This window comes from Hyperolius riggenbachi, chromosome 10, assembly GCF_040937935.1.
Source record: "Hyperolius riggenbachi isolate aHypRig1 chromosome 10, aHypRig1.pri, whole genome shotgun sequence".
NCBI lineage: Eukaryota > Metazoa > Chordata > Amphibia > Anura > Hyperoliidae > Hyperolius > Hyperolius riggenbachi.
This window is the reverse complement of record NC_090655.1, coordinates 74,823,692-74,842,355: the sequence shown is the minus strand read 5'-3', so window position 1 is coordinate 74,842,355 and position 18,664 is coordinate 74,823,692. Positions and strand designations below refer to the sequence as shown.

Here is an 18,664-nt window from a genome sequence, read left to right as displayed (position 1 = left end):
TGCTGGACATCTTTGTATAGATCCTTTCCAGGAAGTGCTTTATAAAGAGTAAAGTAAATACTGAGATTCCCCCATGAGGAGATTAACTAGTCCAACATCTGTCAGATCGGTCACCTTTTTACTACCTACTTTAAGTGACAGCAACATAGGAAAAAGGTCATTTATAGTGCATTTCACTGTGTACTATGTGTAGTACAGCTAAGAAATAAAACATTATTAGCACAGAAATTAGTCTCATATTGTTTCCAGTACAGGAAGAGTTAAAAAATGTCAGTTGTTATCTATGCAAAAGAGCTGCTCTGAGCTTTGCGATTTTATAAAGTCCTGGACAGCACTGTCTTTTGAAGCATTTATCTCAACTGTCTCTCATTGTTTCTTCTTTGTTTATGGTTTTTCTCAAGAGAGAGAAGTTCAAAGTGTCATTTAGCCTGCCCTATGAAATCATTTAAAATGCTGAGTGTATTGTGGAAACTGCAACTATTAGAGAATGATGCAATGTTATAAAAATAAAAAGCTATATACGGTACCTAAAAATAAAAATATGACACTATGTTCTTTGCTAGTAATGTTCTATGAATTATCCGTACTAGCACAACCTTTTCATTATATCATGAGGTTTTTTTGTGCTTTAGTGCACTTTAAACAATAGTCGGGCGACAGTGCCCAAACCATACACTGCATAGAAATGATAGCTGACACTTGGCTATACCGCCAAACTAAGCATCCAGTGTGGTGTAGAAGAAACTTTGCATAGGGGTTGGAGGTGATACCAAATAACCCCATGCACAAATAACCTGATGTGCCTACAATATATGCTTTGTACATTAGGTAGTAGCAGCAGCAGCAGCATATTTCTGCCTTGGACAATGTTTGCCATAAAAGTTTTTAAAAACTGCATGTTTACCTCTATCCCTTGCACTTTAGCTTTAAACTGAACCATAAAAATGTCCTTAGCGCACTGTAATATAAGTATAGCGAGTTTTTAAAACAGTGATCAAAACTTGTTTGCACCTTGTAATCGGCACTAGTGGCTCCATCTGCTAGCCCAAATGTGTGATAATTGGCCCAGGTGCCATCTCCTGCTGGGTTTAATGGATTGCTACCCTCCTGACTGGACCAGCGATCTCCCACAGTGCATTTCCCATTCATGTTGTTCTCATGGACACTGGCCACCAATGTCCATCCTCCACCATTGGTTGTCATATCACAGAAGGTCTGATAGTTAATTCCATCAGCAGTGGTCAGTGTGTAGATTCCATCTAAACAAAATAAAAAAATTCAGTCATGTTTCCAGCCTAGTACAACACATCTATATGAACATACAGTATGTGCTAATTAGCGAGAAATACCCATGAAGTTAAAATTAAGAGAGGGGTAATTCACCTGTAGCATGCTTGTCTGAAGCCTTGATTTCCTTGCAGCTCCTGTATCCTCCAGAGAAATAGCCTGTGGGGGGACCGGAATTTGATGATATTGCACGATCTGCATCATCTTCATCCCAACATGACAACAAGTTCAGAATAGTTTGTTTCTTCTCAGAAAGTGTACCACATGCTGAAGGAGAAAAAAAATCTTAGTACTCACTCATCATTTTTTATATAAACACAAACCGCAAATTTTCATCACCCATATAAGGTAAATCTAAGGGGAAGTTTACTAATGCCCCATGAAAAAAATCCCTCAAACTTAAAGTGGACCTGAACTCTTGCACAGGACACAAGGAAAACATAACAGAAATATACCCTGTATTTATTTAAAGAGTTCAGCCTGTGTAATTCCCCCCTCATTTGGGTCTAATCACTAATTGTAATTTGGTCTCCCCCTGTGTCACATGACTGCCCATGGCAGATAAGCAGATAAGCACATTTGAAAGTACAGACTGTAAACAATATGTCTGCTTCCATGAATCAGGAAGTAGAAACTGTGCAGATTTATTTTAGGATTTGTATTAGCTGTAACAAATACATGTTTTTTTCTTTAAAGGTTATTATGCTGTTGTGTATCTTTTAGAGCAGAGAGGAGTTCTGAGTTCTGGTCCACTTTAAAGAGGTCAAGTAATGACATAAGGTGGAATACAATACTTTTTTTCAGGACACCCACGTTTACATTAAAGTGGTATGAAACTCAGCATTTCATCTTTGCTCTAACAGGTTTTCTACAGCATAAAACCTATTAACAGAAAAAATGGTAGCAGAACAGCATTCAAACAGTTAAGCACACCACTTTCTGAATCTGAAGTTGAGGAAGTGATTACATTATGTTGTTTATGTTTCCTTATCAGCCCCCATTAGTAGACATTCCTAGGAACAAACACTTCCAATCCAGCGCAGGAGACTTGGGCGCAGCCGGCGCCACCATAGACCGTAATAGAAATTACGCCTGTAGCGGCGCACAGTGAGTAACTTCATAAGACGGCGCTGAAGTTACTTATAAAACACTATAATTCAGCCTCCAGCAATTGCTGGAAGCCAAATTATTTCATTCCCCACTATCCACGTCGACCTAGAGGGGGAATAGTGTTTAACGCCGCTGGGAACTTGTGCAATAGCAGGATAAGCCATACCGGCTGTATCCTGCGCCCAAGTCTCCCAGCAGCGATTCCTCTCGTAAGCCCTGGGAATGTTTCAGCTGAATATCAGCAGAAAGTGTACATAGAAGATGAATTCTCACTTGCATACATTATAATATATAAATACAAATTAACTGTTTGGAGCTGGTGTGTTAAACAATATACATCAGTGCCAGTGCTAGCCCTCTGTTTTTGTTTTTTTGTTTTTTTTCACAGACTTTAAAGTACACCTAAAGTGGGGATTGGAAAAAAGTTATATACTTACCTAAGTAGTTGGAAGCTTCTGGGTGGTCCAGAAGCTTCCATGATCCTTGTAGAGCCCACTGTTCCAGTGCAGGCAGGGTCCTTCTTCACCTTCTAGTCATAATGCTAGCCATGGAAGAGCACATCCAGACCGGGCATGCATTAGTAAAGTCTGTGCATGCCCAGTATAATGTAGCTACTTGTGCACTACTTTTTTCCTCTGCGCACAAGCATTTTGTTCTACTGGCATATGAAGACCTTACTTACGCATGCCCAGTCTGGAAGCGCTCATCCACTGCTATGTTTGCAGCCAGAAGGAGCCTATCTGACATGCATGAGTTAAATAGGTATGGAGGGATCCTGTGCTGGAAAAGTGGTCTGTAGGAGGATCGGGAAGCCTCTGCATCATCCAGAGGTTGCCCACTACTGAGGTAAGTATCTCACTTTGTTTTAATTCACTTCAGGTGCCTTTTATATCACTGACTCATAGACAGGGGGAAAAAAGAAGAAATTAGTTTATTTTATATTTCAATATATTTATAAAAAATTTTTATTGGATTTTCTTTTCAAATTAATGCTTTGGTTTTTTTTTAACTACTAAACCTTTATGGTAAAAAGGAAGGAAGTTGTGAGAATTCGCTTAGCTGCCTGCGCAGGCAGGCAGCCTTTTGACCACTGTTCAGGTCTGCATTCTGCAGGTCTCTGGAAGAGAGACCTTTTGTCAGTATTGCAGCTTGCTGCTGAGGAATTTGCATACATTCGTTATGCAAATCCAGGGCCGGCCCGCCCATGAGGCGGGGTGAGGCGGGTTCCTCAGGCGGCAGGAAGTGGAGGGGCGGCACCAGGCATTAAAGGGGAACTGAAGAGAGAGGTATATGGAGGCTGTCATGTTTATTTCCTTTTAGACAATACCAGTTGCCTGGCAGCCCTGCTGATCCTCTGCCTCTAATACTATTAGCCATAGCCGCTGAACAAGCATGCAGCAGATCAGGTGTTTCAGTGGTTCAGACTTATAAGTCTGATCTGACAAGACTAGCTGCATGCTTGTTTCTGGTTTTAATCAGATACTACTGCAGAGAAATAGACCAGCAGGGCTGCCAGGCAACTGGTATTGATTAAAAGGAAATAAACATGACAGCCTCCATATACCTCTCTCTTCAGTTCCCCTTTAAGAGGAAGTGCCTGTGCCTGGTTCTTGCCGCCCTCTGGAGAGACTGGACTGGTCACTGGAGGAGTGGCACTGTGCTATCGCCGCCGCCCGCCTCAAGTGCTGCAGAGCCTGCAGTGAAGTCTCCGTCCGTCCGACCCTGCTGCTGCTGGCACAGTGGCACTGAATCGGTGAGTCCCTGGCCGGCCTGGCTGCACAGACTGTGAGTGTGACGCTGCGCACCAGCCCTGACTGACGTGCCGCCCACGCCCGGCCCACCCACCCTACCCACCATGCCGGAGTCCGGACTTCCGAGTCCTGAGGCGGGCGGCAGCTCTGCGGCGGCGGCCTACTAGGTCTAGGCCTCTGTGAGGCTTTCCTGGCTGCACCTGCACCTGCACGCTGCCGCCTACCGCCCGTGACAAATTGAGCCCGCCGACCGCCGTTGCAGCCCCCCCCCCCCCCCCGGCCTTGCCCGCCCAGAGATGGAGCATGGAGGAGCAAGCCCGGCGCCCGCTGCCCTCTTGCCGCCGGCGCAAGATGGATGCTGGGCTGGCTCGTGTGCCCCGACGCCTGGCCTGCCTCCGCCATCATCGTCGCCGGACCCCACCGCACCATCCCCGGTGAGTCAGCTTTTGCTGCGGGCTGCGGCTGCCTCTGGGCGACTGGGCCTCTGGCTGCTGCTGGGGTCGGATCGGGTCGGATTCCGTTTTTTGTATTTTTTTAATGTAGTATGTGTAGTCAAGGGTGAAGAGGATGGCTGGGGAGGAGGATGATGAGGATGGCTGGGGAGGGGAGGAGGATGATGAGGATGGCTGGGGAGGAGGAGGATGAGGATGGCTGGGGAGGAGGAGGATGAGGATGGCTGGGGAGGAGGAGGATGATGAGGATGGCTGGGGAGGAGGAGGATGAGGATGGCTGGGGAGGAGGAGGATGAGGATGGCTGGGGAGGAGGAGGATGAGGATGGCTGGGGAGGAGGAGGATGAGGATGGCTGGGGAGGATGAGGATGGCTGGGGAGGAGGAGGATGGCTGGGGAGGAGGAGGATGAGGATGGCCGTGGCTGGGGAGGATGAGGATGGCCGTGGCTGGGGAGGATGAGGATGGCCGTGGCTGGGGAGGATGAGGATGGCCGTGGCTGGGGAGGATGAGGATGGCCGTGGCTGGGGAGGATGAGGGTGCCCGTGGCTGGGGAGGATGAGGGTGCCCGTGGCTGGGGAGGATGAGGGTGCCCGTGGCTGGGGAGGATGAGGGCGCCCGTGGCTGGGGAGGATGAGGGTGAGGGTGCCCGTGGCTGGGGAGGAGGGTAAGGGTGCCCGTGGCTGGGGAGGAGGGTGAGGATGAATGACCGTGGGTGGGGAGGAGGGTAAGGGTGCCTGTGGGTGGTGAGGAGGGTAAGGGTGCCTGTGGGTGGTGAGGATGGCCGTGGGTGGGAAGGAGGGTAAGGGTGCTCGTGGGTGGTGAGGAGGGCGAGGATGGCCGTGGGTGGGGAGGAGGATAAGGGTGCCCGTGGGTGGTGAGGATGGCCGTGGGTGGGGAGGAGGGTGAGGGTGCCCGTGGGTGGTGAGGATGCGTGCATCCCATTACTACCTCCCTCCCTCTCTTGGAATATGGCCCCTGTGTGTCCCCCCCCCGTTAGCAGAGTGCAGAGCGGGCTGTCATTTCCTGCGTCCATGCGTACCGATGTCCAGCTTCATTCAGCCTTCCTGCTTCCTGTGACGTCACAGGAAGCAGAATGCAGCTGGACATCGGTACGCATGGAGGCAGGTAATGACAGCCCGCTCCGCACTCTAACGGGGGGGACACACAGGGGCCAGATTCCGAGGGAGGGAGGTAGTAATGGGATGCACGCGTCCCGCATCCCACTTACCCGCGGCTGGCGCCTCGATCATTTTTTTTTTATTACCATCACTGCCCACTGCCGCCCGGGACTTGGGGGACTCATACCGTGATAGCGGGAGAGCCCCCCAAAATCGTGACAGTCCCGCAGAAAACGGGACGGTTGGGCCCTATGCGTCAGTGCCTAGAATAGTGGTATTGGTATGCAGGCCCAGCCCTGCATATACAGGCTGCGGCCCTGCATTGCAGGGGGGTATATCTAACATCCTGTTGGCATATATATATATATATATATATATATATATATATATATATATATATATCTATATATATATATATATATATATATATATATATATATATATATATATATATATATATCTGTGTTTGGTCCACAAAAATGAAATAAACCAATCAATTAATAGTTAGTTGTGCTGCAGACATTCCCTGTATTTTTAAGTCAGATATACATATCTGATTGTGACTGTATATATGATGTGTACACAGGAATCTCATATATACTAAAAATCATTTACGCTGTAAGAATAAAGCCTGATGTGTAGCCGTGTCACTAATAGAGATGGTCAATGAGATGGAAATAATTCTGCGTTGATGCTGATTTATGCAAATGTATGCACTCTTTGCTCATGAAATCAAATAATTTGATATGTCGGTAAAATTTGGTTTGGTGACTACCTGAGAAGGATGAAAAGAAAAGTTTTATACATACCGGGGGCTTCTTCCAGCCCCCTTCCGGCTAATCAGTCCCTCGCTGTCCACCTCCACCACCTGGGTCTTCTGCTATGAGTCCTGGTAATTCAGCCAGTCAGCGCAGTCCGGCCGCATGCCGCTTCCACAGCCAGGAGCGTTCTGCACCTGCGCAATAGTGCTGCGCAGGGGTAGTACTCTCCCGGCGGCGGAGTGTGTGCATGCACGCTACGCCAGACTGCCTCAAGTACCTGGACTCAGCAGAAGATCCAGGTGACGGAGGAGGACAGCGAAGGTCTAATTAGCCTGAAGGGGGCTGGAGGAAGCCCCAGGTACGTATAAAACTTTAATCTGTCTCAGGTTTACTTTGTTACACAGCAGTACTATACTCTACATATGCACTCCCCACAGAGCTGCAGGGAATCCACTGAGAATGTTGTGCACATTGAACACAGAAGTGTCGTCTATCACCCATAAACCTGTTTCAGATTGTACATGAAGAATGTGTAATAGAGGAAGAATCCCCATATTCCCCTGCAGAGTACCTGCACATCACTCTTACATGTACCCACAGTTACATTGCCTAGGGCCTGATAAATGTTCTTTGTTCCGGTTTGTACCGTCAAGTACTCTTACCAAGGACTAGTTTTAGTGTATGTCTACAAGTATTAGAGGCAGAAGATCAGCCTTATAGCCAGGTAACTGGTATTGTTTAAAAGGGAATAAATATGGCAGCCTCCATATCACTCACACTTCAGTTGTCTTGTAAAATTCCTAAGTGTTGGCAGCGAAGAGATGCATTTTATGTTACATACTTTCAATCAACAAGATTGTAATATGCAAATTAGAGGATTTGGAGTCGGTGGATTTTTGTACCGACTCCACAGCCCTGCATTTCCTCCACATTTACCCTTGATAAGAGCTCTTCCCAAGGGGCCATTTAACTCTGCATCCCAAATGTCAGATGCAGGCCAGTTCTCCTGTACTGTGTGCTTCCTTGTTTGTCAGTCAGGCAATTAATCTTACTATTTCTGCTAATGAGACTCTGCTGTTGCTGCCAGCCGGACTCTGAGCCTGTGTGAGAACAGGAGCTCAGCTACCTATGAGGCTTACTGAGCCTCATAGGTAGCTGAGCTCGTCTCATAGGTAGCTGAGCTCCTGTTCTCACACAGGCTTCATAATGCAGCCTGCATTATAACAGCAGCTTCTCTTGTCCCATCCTGATGCATCCATCCATTCACCTGCATAGGCATGATAGCAGCAGCTTCAATCTGCCCAATCATGGCTTCCATCCATCCACACACAGGCTGCATACCAGCAGCTTCTCTGCACCATCATGGCCCCATCCATCCACAGAGCAGCTTGCGCCCCCTCCCCCCCCCCCCCCCCCCCATAGCCCTATCCATCCAACAGCTTTTTTGCCTCTCCTGGAGCTACAGCAAGAGCAGCAGCCAGACACCACAGTCACTGCCTCTGTGCTTCACTCAGACTGCCTGGATGAGATGGCGGCAGGGAGCGAGAGGCCTTAGCCTTAACGTGCATCATTTTGTTTCTCATGGTCTGAATCCTTTAGGCTAATTTCACACCAGGACGTTGCGTTAGAGGGGGCGTTAAGGTCGCATAACGTCCCCCTAACGCAACGCCTGGTGGTGCTGGATCTGGACGTCAGAGTGAGCCGCGTTGTGCAGCTCACTCTGGCGTCAGTGATGCCGTGGTGCGCACTCTTGTGCGCATGCGGCATCACGTGGTCCCGCCGGCCAATCGCCGCACAGAGCGGCCGCTCCAGGAAGTAAACACTGCACGTCACAACGTGCAGTGCATATTAATTAGCCATGTGCCTGGCCACTCTCCGCTCCTCCACAAGATTACTGAGCATGTGCAAGCAGTCTAACGCGGCTCAGCCGCATCTAAAGTACTGCATGCAGTACGTTGTCTTGTGACGCAGCGTTACAATGTAACGCAGCGTGGGCACTGTGAACAGCCCCATTGATTTTTCATTACTGTGCGGTGGGCTGCGTTACAGGCTGCTCTAACGTGCGCCTGTAACGTCCCACTGTGAAACCAGCCTTAGGTGTATTTTGTCACATGCCTTTTACTAAGGAGTGGCTTCTGTCTGACCACTCAAACCATACAGGCTTGATTGCTGCAGAGGTGGTTGTTTCTGTCAGTGTAGTTAGCGCTAGGAAGTGTCATGGTTTTGAACCTCTTCCACTTACGAAAAATGAATTTAAAAAAATGATGTGCAGTGAATATTTTGCAGAAGCATTGTATAAATGTATGTATACTGTATGTTTATTTTTCCTTTATTTTTTTTTTCCTTTCTCTTCTTTCTTCCCCCACGTTCCCCCCCCGCCCCCCAGATTACATCAAAATGTCAGACGGGCGGAAACGCCTCTCTGGGGCAGCATACAAAAAGAAGAGGGAGGCTAAAGCTTCTGCTCTGGCAAAACAGAAAGGCTCGATGCTGAAGTTTCTTTCACCAGAAACATCAGAAGGAACAACACAACCTGAAGAGACACAAGCATCTAGTTCTGATACTGGCGGAAGTGCTTCGATAATTAGTATTTCTCACTCTTCAGATCTGCATATTGCTGGCGATGAAGGTTCAAGAGATACCAGTCAAGCGTCTACTAGTGCTACCTCAAGAGTGCAAATGGATGTAGAGATGGAAGAAACTGAGGAACAAACCTTGTCAGAAGAATCACAATTTGATCCATCAGTGCTGCAAGACCCTGGCCTATGGATGGATTTGAGCAGCAAATTGAGAGATTATCTGGTACTGCATGGTCCAAAGCAGGTCAAACTTGCTCGTTTCCCAAAAGATAAAAAACACAGAAGCTTTCATCGCAAATATTACAAACGCCACCTGCCAAACTTGGAGACAGCAGAAAGACAGTGGCTGATGTACTCAGAGAGCAGAGATGCTGTCTTCTGCTTTTGTTGCAAGTTATTCCCACCTAAAGTTCCAGTCTCTTTGCTGTGTTCAACAGGATTTAGTGATTGGAGCAATCTAATAAGGAATCTGGAAAGTCATGAGCGAGCTGAATACCATACCATGGCATTCCACAAATGGAAAGACCTAGAGATTAGACTGAGACTCGGATTGACCATTGCTGACACAAATAGAGAACTTATTGATTCAGAAACACAGCATTGGAGAAAAGTGTTAAAGAGACTAATGGTGCTCGTTAGAACTATGGCTATGCAGAACCTAGCTTTTCGTGGAAATAGTGACAAAATTTTTCAACCAAACAATGGCAACTTTCTAAAATTGGTGGAGGCAATTAGTGAATTTGATGAGGTAATGAAGAGGCATTTGGACAGAATTACCAACAAGGAAACGCACAATCATTATCTTGGAAAAATAATTCAAAACGAAATTATACAGCTACTAGCTCAGCAGATCAAGGAGAAGATTTTGGCACATCTTCATGCTGCAAAGTATTATTCTATTATTTTGGATTGTACTCCCGATATAAGCCATAAAGAGCAGATGACCTTAATTGTGCGATTTGTCACAGCAACCGAAAGTACGGAAAGCAACTCTGCAGCTGTCTCCATTAAAGAACACTTTTTAACATTTATTGATATAGATGACACGACAGGAGCTGGCATGACAACAGTACTGCTTCAGGAACTGGAATCATTTGGTATTAGTGTTCATGACATGCGGGGCCAAGGTTACGATAACGGTTCAAACATGAAAGGCAAAATTAATGGTGTGCAGGCTCAAGTTCGACGGATAAATTCACGAGCTTTTTATGTCCCATGCAGCTCCCATTCATTAAACCTGGTTGTTAGTGATGCTGCATCTACCTGTATTGAGGCAGTTGAGTTCTTCAATATAATACAGAGTTTGTATGTTTTTTTTTCTGCTTCAACACACCGCTGGACTGTTCTAAAGGAACACCTGTCAGTAACACCGCAATGGATTACACTCAAGCCATTGAGCACCACTCGCTGGGAGAGCCGAATTGATGCTGTTAAAGCTGTCCGGAATCAAATTGGAAAAGTAGATGCTGCACTTTCTGCTGCCATGGAAGATTCCGCTTTGACAGGGGCAACTCGATCAAAAACCATAGCGGAAGCAAGAGGCATCCAAAAAAATATTTGCAGCTTTAAATTCTTGTGTGGATTAGTGTTGTGGTATGATATCTTGTTCAACATTAACATCACAAGCAAGAGACTCCAGGAAATTGAAGCTGATCTTTCGGGAGCAATGGAACAGCTTGAAAAAACAAAATTGTTTCTGCAAAATTACCGTACAGATGAGGAGTTTGAAAAGGTCATCAAGACTGCTCAAACATTGGCTGAAGAGCTGAAGATTGAAGCTAATTTTCCACCTGCTCCGGTTGGGAGAATCCATCGCACTAAAAGGCACTTTGACTATGAATCATTGGATGAGCAGGTCACTGATCCAAAACAGAATTTTAAAGTGCAGTTTTTTAACAGCATTCTAGACTGTGCACTCCAGTCAGTGGAGGACCGTTTCCTGCAGGTTAAAGAATATAGCAGCATCTTCGGTATACTGTACAAAATTCCGACAGTTAAGGAACTGACTGCAGAAGAAGTACGTGAGCAATGTGATCAGCTGGACACAGCACTTTGTCAAGACAAAAAACGAGATATTGAAGCTGCAGACTTGTGTTATGAGCTGCATACACTGTGTAGATATTTACCCAAAGACTGCATGACACCAAGGGCTGTTCTGGAGTACATTTACAAAACCAAAATGTCTACCATATATCCAAACACCTGCATTGCTCTTCGTATTCTCCTTACACTTCCTGTCACTGTTGCAAGTGGTGAACGTAGTTTTTCGAAGCTGAAATTAATTAAAACCTATTTGCGGTCTACAATGACACAAGAGAGACTTCTGGGGCTTGCTACAATATCAATAGAGCATGAGTTGGCTGAGAATATTAATGTGGATGAAGCAATTACAGCCTTTGCCTCCGCCAAGGCACGAAGGGCACCTTTCTTGTAATTCAAGTTTTTTAAAAGTTGACGTTTATAACGAGTTGAAGATGCACAAGTTGACGTTTATAACGAGTTGAAGATGCACGAGTTGAAGATGCACGAGTTGAAGATGCACGAGTTGAAGATGCACGAGTTGAAGATGCACGAGTTGACGTTTATAACGAGTTGAAGACTAAAGTTGCCATGGGTTGGGCATACTAAGAAGAAACTGTTTAAAGAATGTTACAGAAGTTAAAGAAACGGGTGTCACTCTTTGGATTCTCTTCACATGCATCTAAGGTATTTTGATTCCACCTTTATAAAACAGAGACCATGTGACCTTCTCTCCTCTTCCCTCTCCATTCTCCTCCTCCTTACCTTCCCTCTCCCCTTCCCTTTCCTCCTTCCCTCTCCTGTTCTGTTTTACTATTTGACTCCATTATTTATTTCTTATAGGTGTCAATTTGGAGGCCTGGACGCAAACTTCTAGAGGTCTTTGGGCCTACAATATGGCTTCAACGTCACACTCTGGATTTCCCTAACATGCATGCAAGGTAAACAATGTGTCCTCCTCTGCCCCCTTCCCTTTCCTCTGCCCCCTTCCCTTTCCTCTGCCCCCTTCCCTTTCCTCTGCCCCCTTCCCTTTCCTCTGCCCCCTTCCCTTTCCTCTGCCCCCTTCCCTTTCCTCTGCCATCTTCCCTTTCCTCTGCCCCCTTTCCTCTGCCCTCTCCCCTTTCCTCTGCCCTCTCCCCTTTTACGATTTGACTCCATTTATTTATTTCTTACAGGTGGCAATTTGGAGGCCTGGGAGCAAACTTCTAGAGGTCTTTGGTTCTACAATATGGCTTCAACGTCACACTCTGGATTTCCCTAACATGCATGCAAGGTAAACAGACCATGCGTCCTCCTCTGCCCCTTTCCTCTTCCCTTTCCTTTTTCCCCTTTAATTTCCTCTTTCAGTTCCCCTTTCCTTTCAGTTCCCCTTTCCTCTTTCAGTTCCCCTTTCCTCTTTCAGTTCCCCTTTCCTCTTTCAGTTCCCCTTTCCTCTTTCAGTTCCCCTTTTCCCCTTTCAGTTACCCTTTCCTCTTTCCTTTTCCCCTTTCAGTTACCCTTTCCTCTTTCCTTTTCCCCTTTCAGTTACCCTTTCCTCTTTCCTTTTCCCCTTTCAGTTACCCTTTCCTCTTTCCTTTTCCCCTTTCAGTTACCCTTTCCTCTTTCCTTTCCCCTTTCAGTTACCCTTTCCACTTTCCTTTTTCCTTTCCTCTTTTATTTCCCCTTTCCTCTTTCATTTCAGTTACCCTTTCCTCTTTCATTTCCCCTTTCAGTTACCCTTTCCTCTTTCATTTCCCCTTTCAGTTACCCTTTCCTCTTTCCTTTTCCCTTTCCTCTTTCCTTTTCCCCTTTCAGTTACCCTTTCCTCTTTCCTTTTTCCTTTCCCCTTTCAGTTACCCTTTCCACTTTCCTTCCCCCTTTCAGTTACCCTTTCCACTTTCCTTTTTCCTTTCCTCTTTTATTTCCCCTTTCCTCTTTCATTTCCCCTTTCCTCTTTCATTTCCCCTTTCAGTTACCCTTTCCTCTTTCATTTCCCCTTTCAGTTACCCTTTCCTCTTTCATTTCCCCTTTCCTCCTCTACGATTTGACTCCATTTATTTCTTATAGGTTTCAATTTGGAGGCCTGGGAGCAAATTTCTAGAGGTCTTTAGTCCTACAATATGGCTTCAACGTTACTCTGGATTTCCCTAACATGCATGCAAGGTAAACAGACAATGTGTCCTTCTCTCCCCCTTCCCTCTTCCCTCTCCTGGTTTACTATTTGACTCTCCATTTATTTTTATAGGTGTCAATAATTTGGACCTTATGCTGAACAAGCTGTTTATCTGGATTAAGGGACTAGAATTTTTGCCCTGACTGGGCTACGTTACTCTGATAAAGAGACTGTTTTTTTTTTTTTTTAGGTGGCGCTAAAGGTCAGCCTAATCTCTAGCGTTCTGGCAAGCTATGCATATTGTGAATCACAAGAACTTATGGTGTTTGATATTGCTTGGTTACTAGACTGCATACCTCTTTCCTGCTACAGGTTATATTTATGACTTTTAACTATTTGTTATGTTTTGTATTCAATAAATGTACTCATGATTTTACTTTATGGCCTATTGAGTGTGTTTGGATCGCAGACGGGGTTCTGCCACACCAATCTTCAATAATGTGGAGGCCTGGCCCTGGGGAGAAAACTTCTAGAGGTCTTTGGTCCTAAAATATGGCTTGGCTTCAATGACACTCTGGACTTAACGAACGTGCATGCAAGGTAAACAGAGACCATGTGTCCCCTCTCCTCTCCTGTTCCCTCCTCTCCCGTTCCTTTTTGTCTCACTATTTGACTGCACTATCTCCTCTTTTCTCTCCTTCCCCTCTTCCCTTTCCTCCTCCTTCCCTCTCCCATCCCCTCTCATGTTCCTCCTTCTGTCTCACTATTTGACTGCACTATCTCCTCTTCTCTCTCCTCTCTCCCCCCCCCCCCCCCCCCGCTCTTCCCTGTTCCTCTTCTCTCTCCTCTCATTTTCTGTCTTTCTAGTTGACTGCACTACTCCTCTCTTCCCTCCCCTCTCTCCTCCCCTCACCTTTTCCTCTACTCCTCCCTCTCCTCTTCTGTCTCACTATTTGACTCAATTATTTTTATTTTTATAGGTGGCAATCTTTTGGAAGCCTAACTCTTCCTAGAGTTCTTTGGTCCTCGAATACCTTTTCAATGACTTGTTGGATTCTCTTCACATACATGCAAGATAAGGTATCTACTTTACAGAGTAAACACACAGACTATGTAGCCTTATCCCTCTCCTCTTTTTGTCTTTTCCCTTTCTCTCCCTCTCATGGACTATTGAATTAAACTTTCTGTAATTTTTTTTTTTAGGATTGCCAATCTGGAGCCCTGAAACCAAACTTTTCATTCTCCTTCAAAGCATACTCTTCCTACAGGTCTCCAGTAATGAAAGGTATGTGATAGTTAATTCACTGTAGAGCAGAAACTGAAGCGGTCTTCTTTAATTCTTTAATTTTGCTTTAAGGAGGGGGGGAGGGGGGGCCTGGGGCCCGGGGGGGGGGCGCCTTCACGATCTTTGCCTCAGGCAGCAGAAAGTCCAGGACCGGCCCTGTGCAAATCCCCTACCTGCCTCCTGTGATGACTGGCAGTATAAAGGTTGGGATTACCCACAGTCCTTTGCTGGTCATTCCTTCAGGGTTTTGTAGTAAACACTCCTAGAGAGTGTCAGCCATGCTACTTCTTGTTGAAGTTATCTTAGAGTAATTCTGGGGACTGCACTAGGCAGTTTCTTTAGTGCCGTTAGGATTGCTTATCTGTTTGTTTGTCTGTTGCGACTGTCCTGTCCCAGTGGTGGCCGATAGGAAGTCGTTCTGTGTGTCTGGGTGCTAACCGGAACAGCGGTTGTTACTGGTAGCCCCTTCTGATCTGTCTTCCCTGGATCGCACTCGCCTTGCGCTAGTGCTGTGGATCCTTCTGTTCTGTCTACCTGGATCGCACTCGCCTTGAGCTGGTGCTGTGGATCCTTCTCATCTGTCTTCCTGGATCACACTAGTCTCTGGAGCTGGTGCTGTGGATCCTTCTGATCTGTCTTCCTGGATCGCACTAACCGCTAGCGGTAGCCGCTGTGGATCTTTCTGATCTGTGTCTCTGCTTGGATCACACTTGCTCTGACGGAAGAGCGGTGGATCCTTTCTGCCTAGTTCCTGTTTCACGTTTGTCTGTCTTGTCTGATACGAACGCTTGCTGTAGGCTCGGTGAGGTAACCGTTAAGCAAGGGCTCGCGTTCTCTGTTTCGTGTTTGTCTGTCTTTGGTTAGTTAGGCGTGCTTGTCTCTGTTGTGCATAACACGCGGAGACCGCGCACGAACGCGTGCACTGTTGCGAATGAGTGCGGTGTTCGCGTTCAGCTAGCGTTTGTTATTTTCCTTATCTTTCTCTTTGTATGATTTGCTGTGCCTTTGCTACCCTGGTGCTTTGTCCTGCTCAGTCTTGTGTCGCTATTGGCAATCGCCATTCTTGCGATTGCGTTTCCTACTTCGTTTCCGCCGTTGTGTGTTCGCCGTTGCTGGGTGGCGACTAGTTTGGTGGGCACACATTGGTTCTGTCCCTTTGCTCTGTTCCCTGTGGGCTATCCAGCCCTGCCTGATTGTACCTTGTCCCGGATCTGTACAATTCCCATTTGACATCTGTGGCTGTGCAGCGGCTGTGTTCGCCTGCACTCCACAGCGCCATCTGCCGGTGGGAATTGCCCTCTGCGGGTGCATAGCACCTAGCCTGGGTGTCCTCAATTATACGCTTGTGAAGGAAATCCGCCGCATCAGCGCACGTCTGGTGCGCTGACCACGGAGATGATTCCACATTCGTTACAGAAGTAAAAAATTACCTCTTTTCAAATTCTACTGTAAGTTACCTCCATACTGTCATCTCCCCATCTGATGGGCATCTCAGAAATGAAAGAGTCCCTTGTCCATAATATTGGGGCAGTATAGGCAGTAGAGGCAGTAGAGGCACAAATAGAGGGGAGCAAACATGTGATCACAGGGGGGCCCAGAGCTGTGGGGCCCCCAACTACTAACCTTCCCTACCTCCAGTACAGGGGACTATACTCCAGACCAAGTGTTTTTGTGCCTATACCAGCTATTAGTGTTGTATGACCCTTGTGAGATGGTCCTCAAGCCTGTGAAGGAAAAAAAGGGGAGGCAAGGGAAGGGGTGTGAACATTTGGGGGGCCACATCAGAGTTTTGCTGCGGGACCCCATGAATTGTAGTTACGTGTTGAGGTATGTACCGCACAAGTTGGTAATTTACGTCGCTGCTGGGTAACTTCAGTTTTTCATTCGATAACAGCCTTTATAAATTGACGTTTTCCTAAGTGCTTGGTAAAGTCTGCTGTTTTCTGCATTACCGAATGCAGTAATGCTTTATGAATCAAGCCATTATGTTAGATAACCTTACTAAATAAAAGAGCATAATTACATTGGATGGTGCCGTCATTTCTCTTTGCATTTTATTTTACAATAATAATGAATCACCCTCCCAATGTGTACTGTCTTGTGGTTAGTGCGGTGTGTCTTGTGGTTAGTGCTTTTGGTTATCTTTTATGAGCTTCCCACCTCTTGTTTAAAAATGATGGAAAATGTGGCGATAGATAGATAGATAGATAGATAGATAGATAGATAGATAGATAGATAGACAGATACTCACCAGAATTTCCACCGTAGGCACCAGCAAGTACCACGGAGAACACCAGGAAGAGATGCACGAACATTTTCTAATCAACAGATAGAGCAAAACAATGTAACTAAGAATATTAGCATATAATCTTATATACACTAATGACATTAATGACTATATTTGAACTTTCCAATTAAAGGGGTTCTCTGATATGTTTAAAAAAAAAGCTAAAACTGACAATTGTCTTGTGCTTCTATCGGCCCCCTGCAGCTGTAATGTCCAGCACCGTCCTCCTTCGATCCTCCGTTCCCCGCCGCCGGTAACCTGCTAATTATTCGTCTACCTAGACAAATAGTACTGCGGCTCGCTCCCACGCGCACAAACGGGAGCTTAGCGCGCAGGCGCAGTACAAGAAAACTTCATACTGCGCCTGCGCAGTAATCTCCCGATGATGCGCTCTGCAGTTCTATTCGTCTAGTTAGAGGAATAATTGGCAGGTTACTGACGGTGGGGAACGGGGGCATTGGAGGAGGACGGCGCGGGACATTACAGTTGCAGGGGGCCGATAGAAGCCCCAGGTAAGTGTCAGTTTTAACTTTTTTTAAACATACCAGAAAACCCCTTTAACATATTAACCACTTGAGGACCACAGTGGTGAACCCCCTAAAGACCAGGCTATTTTTTTCAAAATTGGTTACTGCAGCTTTAAGGCCAAGCTGCAGGGCCACACAACACAGCACATGAGTGATTGCTCCCCACTTTTCTCCCCACCAACAGAGCTCTCTGTTGGTGGGGTCTGATCGCCCCCAACCCCAACCCCCCCCCCCCCCCCCCCCCCATGTTTATTTTTTTATTATAAATATATTTTCTTTTTCAATATTTTTCACTATTTCTTTTTTTTTTAATCCCTTCCCTCCCCCCCAGCCGGCCAATCTTGGCGATCGGCTGTCATAGGCTTCTGCCTATGAGAGCTGATCGCTCTCTTCTGCTCCAGGGGGACAGCCATGTCAAACGGTTGTCCCCAGTACAGCGCTGCTGCTGATCGTCCTGTAAAAGTTAAAGGAAACCGGGAAAAAAAAGTATCCATACATACTTAGGCTGCGACTTGCTACAGCCCACCTCAGGCCGATGGCTCCCTCACCAACATCCCCGGCCACCTCGATCCTCCTCTGGCCACCCAGGTGTATCTGTCAGTCACCACCTGTCGCCACATACTGCGCATACGCGGCCTGGCTGCACATCTCTCATGCTTCCATGGCTGAGAGCATACTACACCAGGGGTGTAGATATGCTGCCTTTGACGCTGGAATACGTATCCTCATTATCCCCAACTCATTTCCATTCTTCTGACAACCATAAACCTTTACAATTTACCAGAGCCTTTGTCATGGTGTCAGCTATCACAATAAGAGGAAGGGAACATCTCAATAATACCTAAAAATTAGAAAACTGTTTGGCTGTACTGTGAAAAAAATATACATAAATCTAATAAAGGCTCCCAGTAAAATGGGCATGTGATAATACTCATAGTAGAATTTAGGTAATATTACTGTTATTGTACTATCCCCAATTTTAGACACTAGAATATTGGTAATTATCCTGATATTCTACTACCCCTACTGTAACCCTATTCTCACACTTACCCTCCCCTATCTACGCCTAACTCTAACCTTCCCATCTACTCCTAACACTAACCTCCCCCCACCTACTCCTAATACTATCCTCCCCCCACCTACTCCTAACACTAACCTCCCCCCACCTACTCCTAGCACTAACCAGCCTCCACCTACTCCTCACACTAACCTCCCCCCTCCTACTCCTAACACTAACCTCCCCCCACCTACTCCTAACACTAACCACTCCCAACACTAACCACTCCCCACCTACTCCTAACACTAACCTCCCCCCACCTACTAATAGCACTAACCAGCCTCCACCTACTCCTCACACTAACCTCCCCCCTCCTACTCCTAACACTATCCTCCCCCC

The 18,664-nt window shown here is 46.4% G+C and overlaps 1 protein-coding gene across 1 annotated transcript in view; it reads right to left on the bottom strand.

Moving 5' to 3' along the window:
• Positions 1-18,664, bottom strand: part of LOC137536186 (intelectin-1-like) — a 32,385-nt gene that overhangs the window by 9,712 nt on the left and 4,009 nt on the right. Inside the window, exons 2-4 of the mRNA XM_068258279.1 lie at positions 16,706-16,772; positions 1,384-1,554; positions 1,012-1,259 (exon numbers count right to left, since the gene is read on the bottom strand). Coding sequence (XP_068114380.1) covers positions 1,012-1,259; positions 1,384-1,554; positions 16,706-16,769 — 483 coding nt within the window. The 5' untranslated portion in view covers positions 16,770-16,772. The remainder of the gene's footprint in view (positions 1-1,011; positions 1,260-1,383; positions 1,555-16,705; positions 16,773-18,664) is intronic.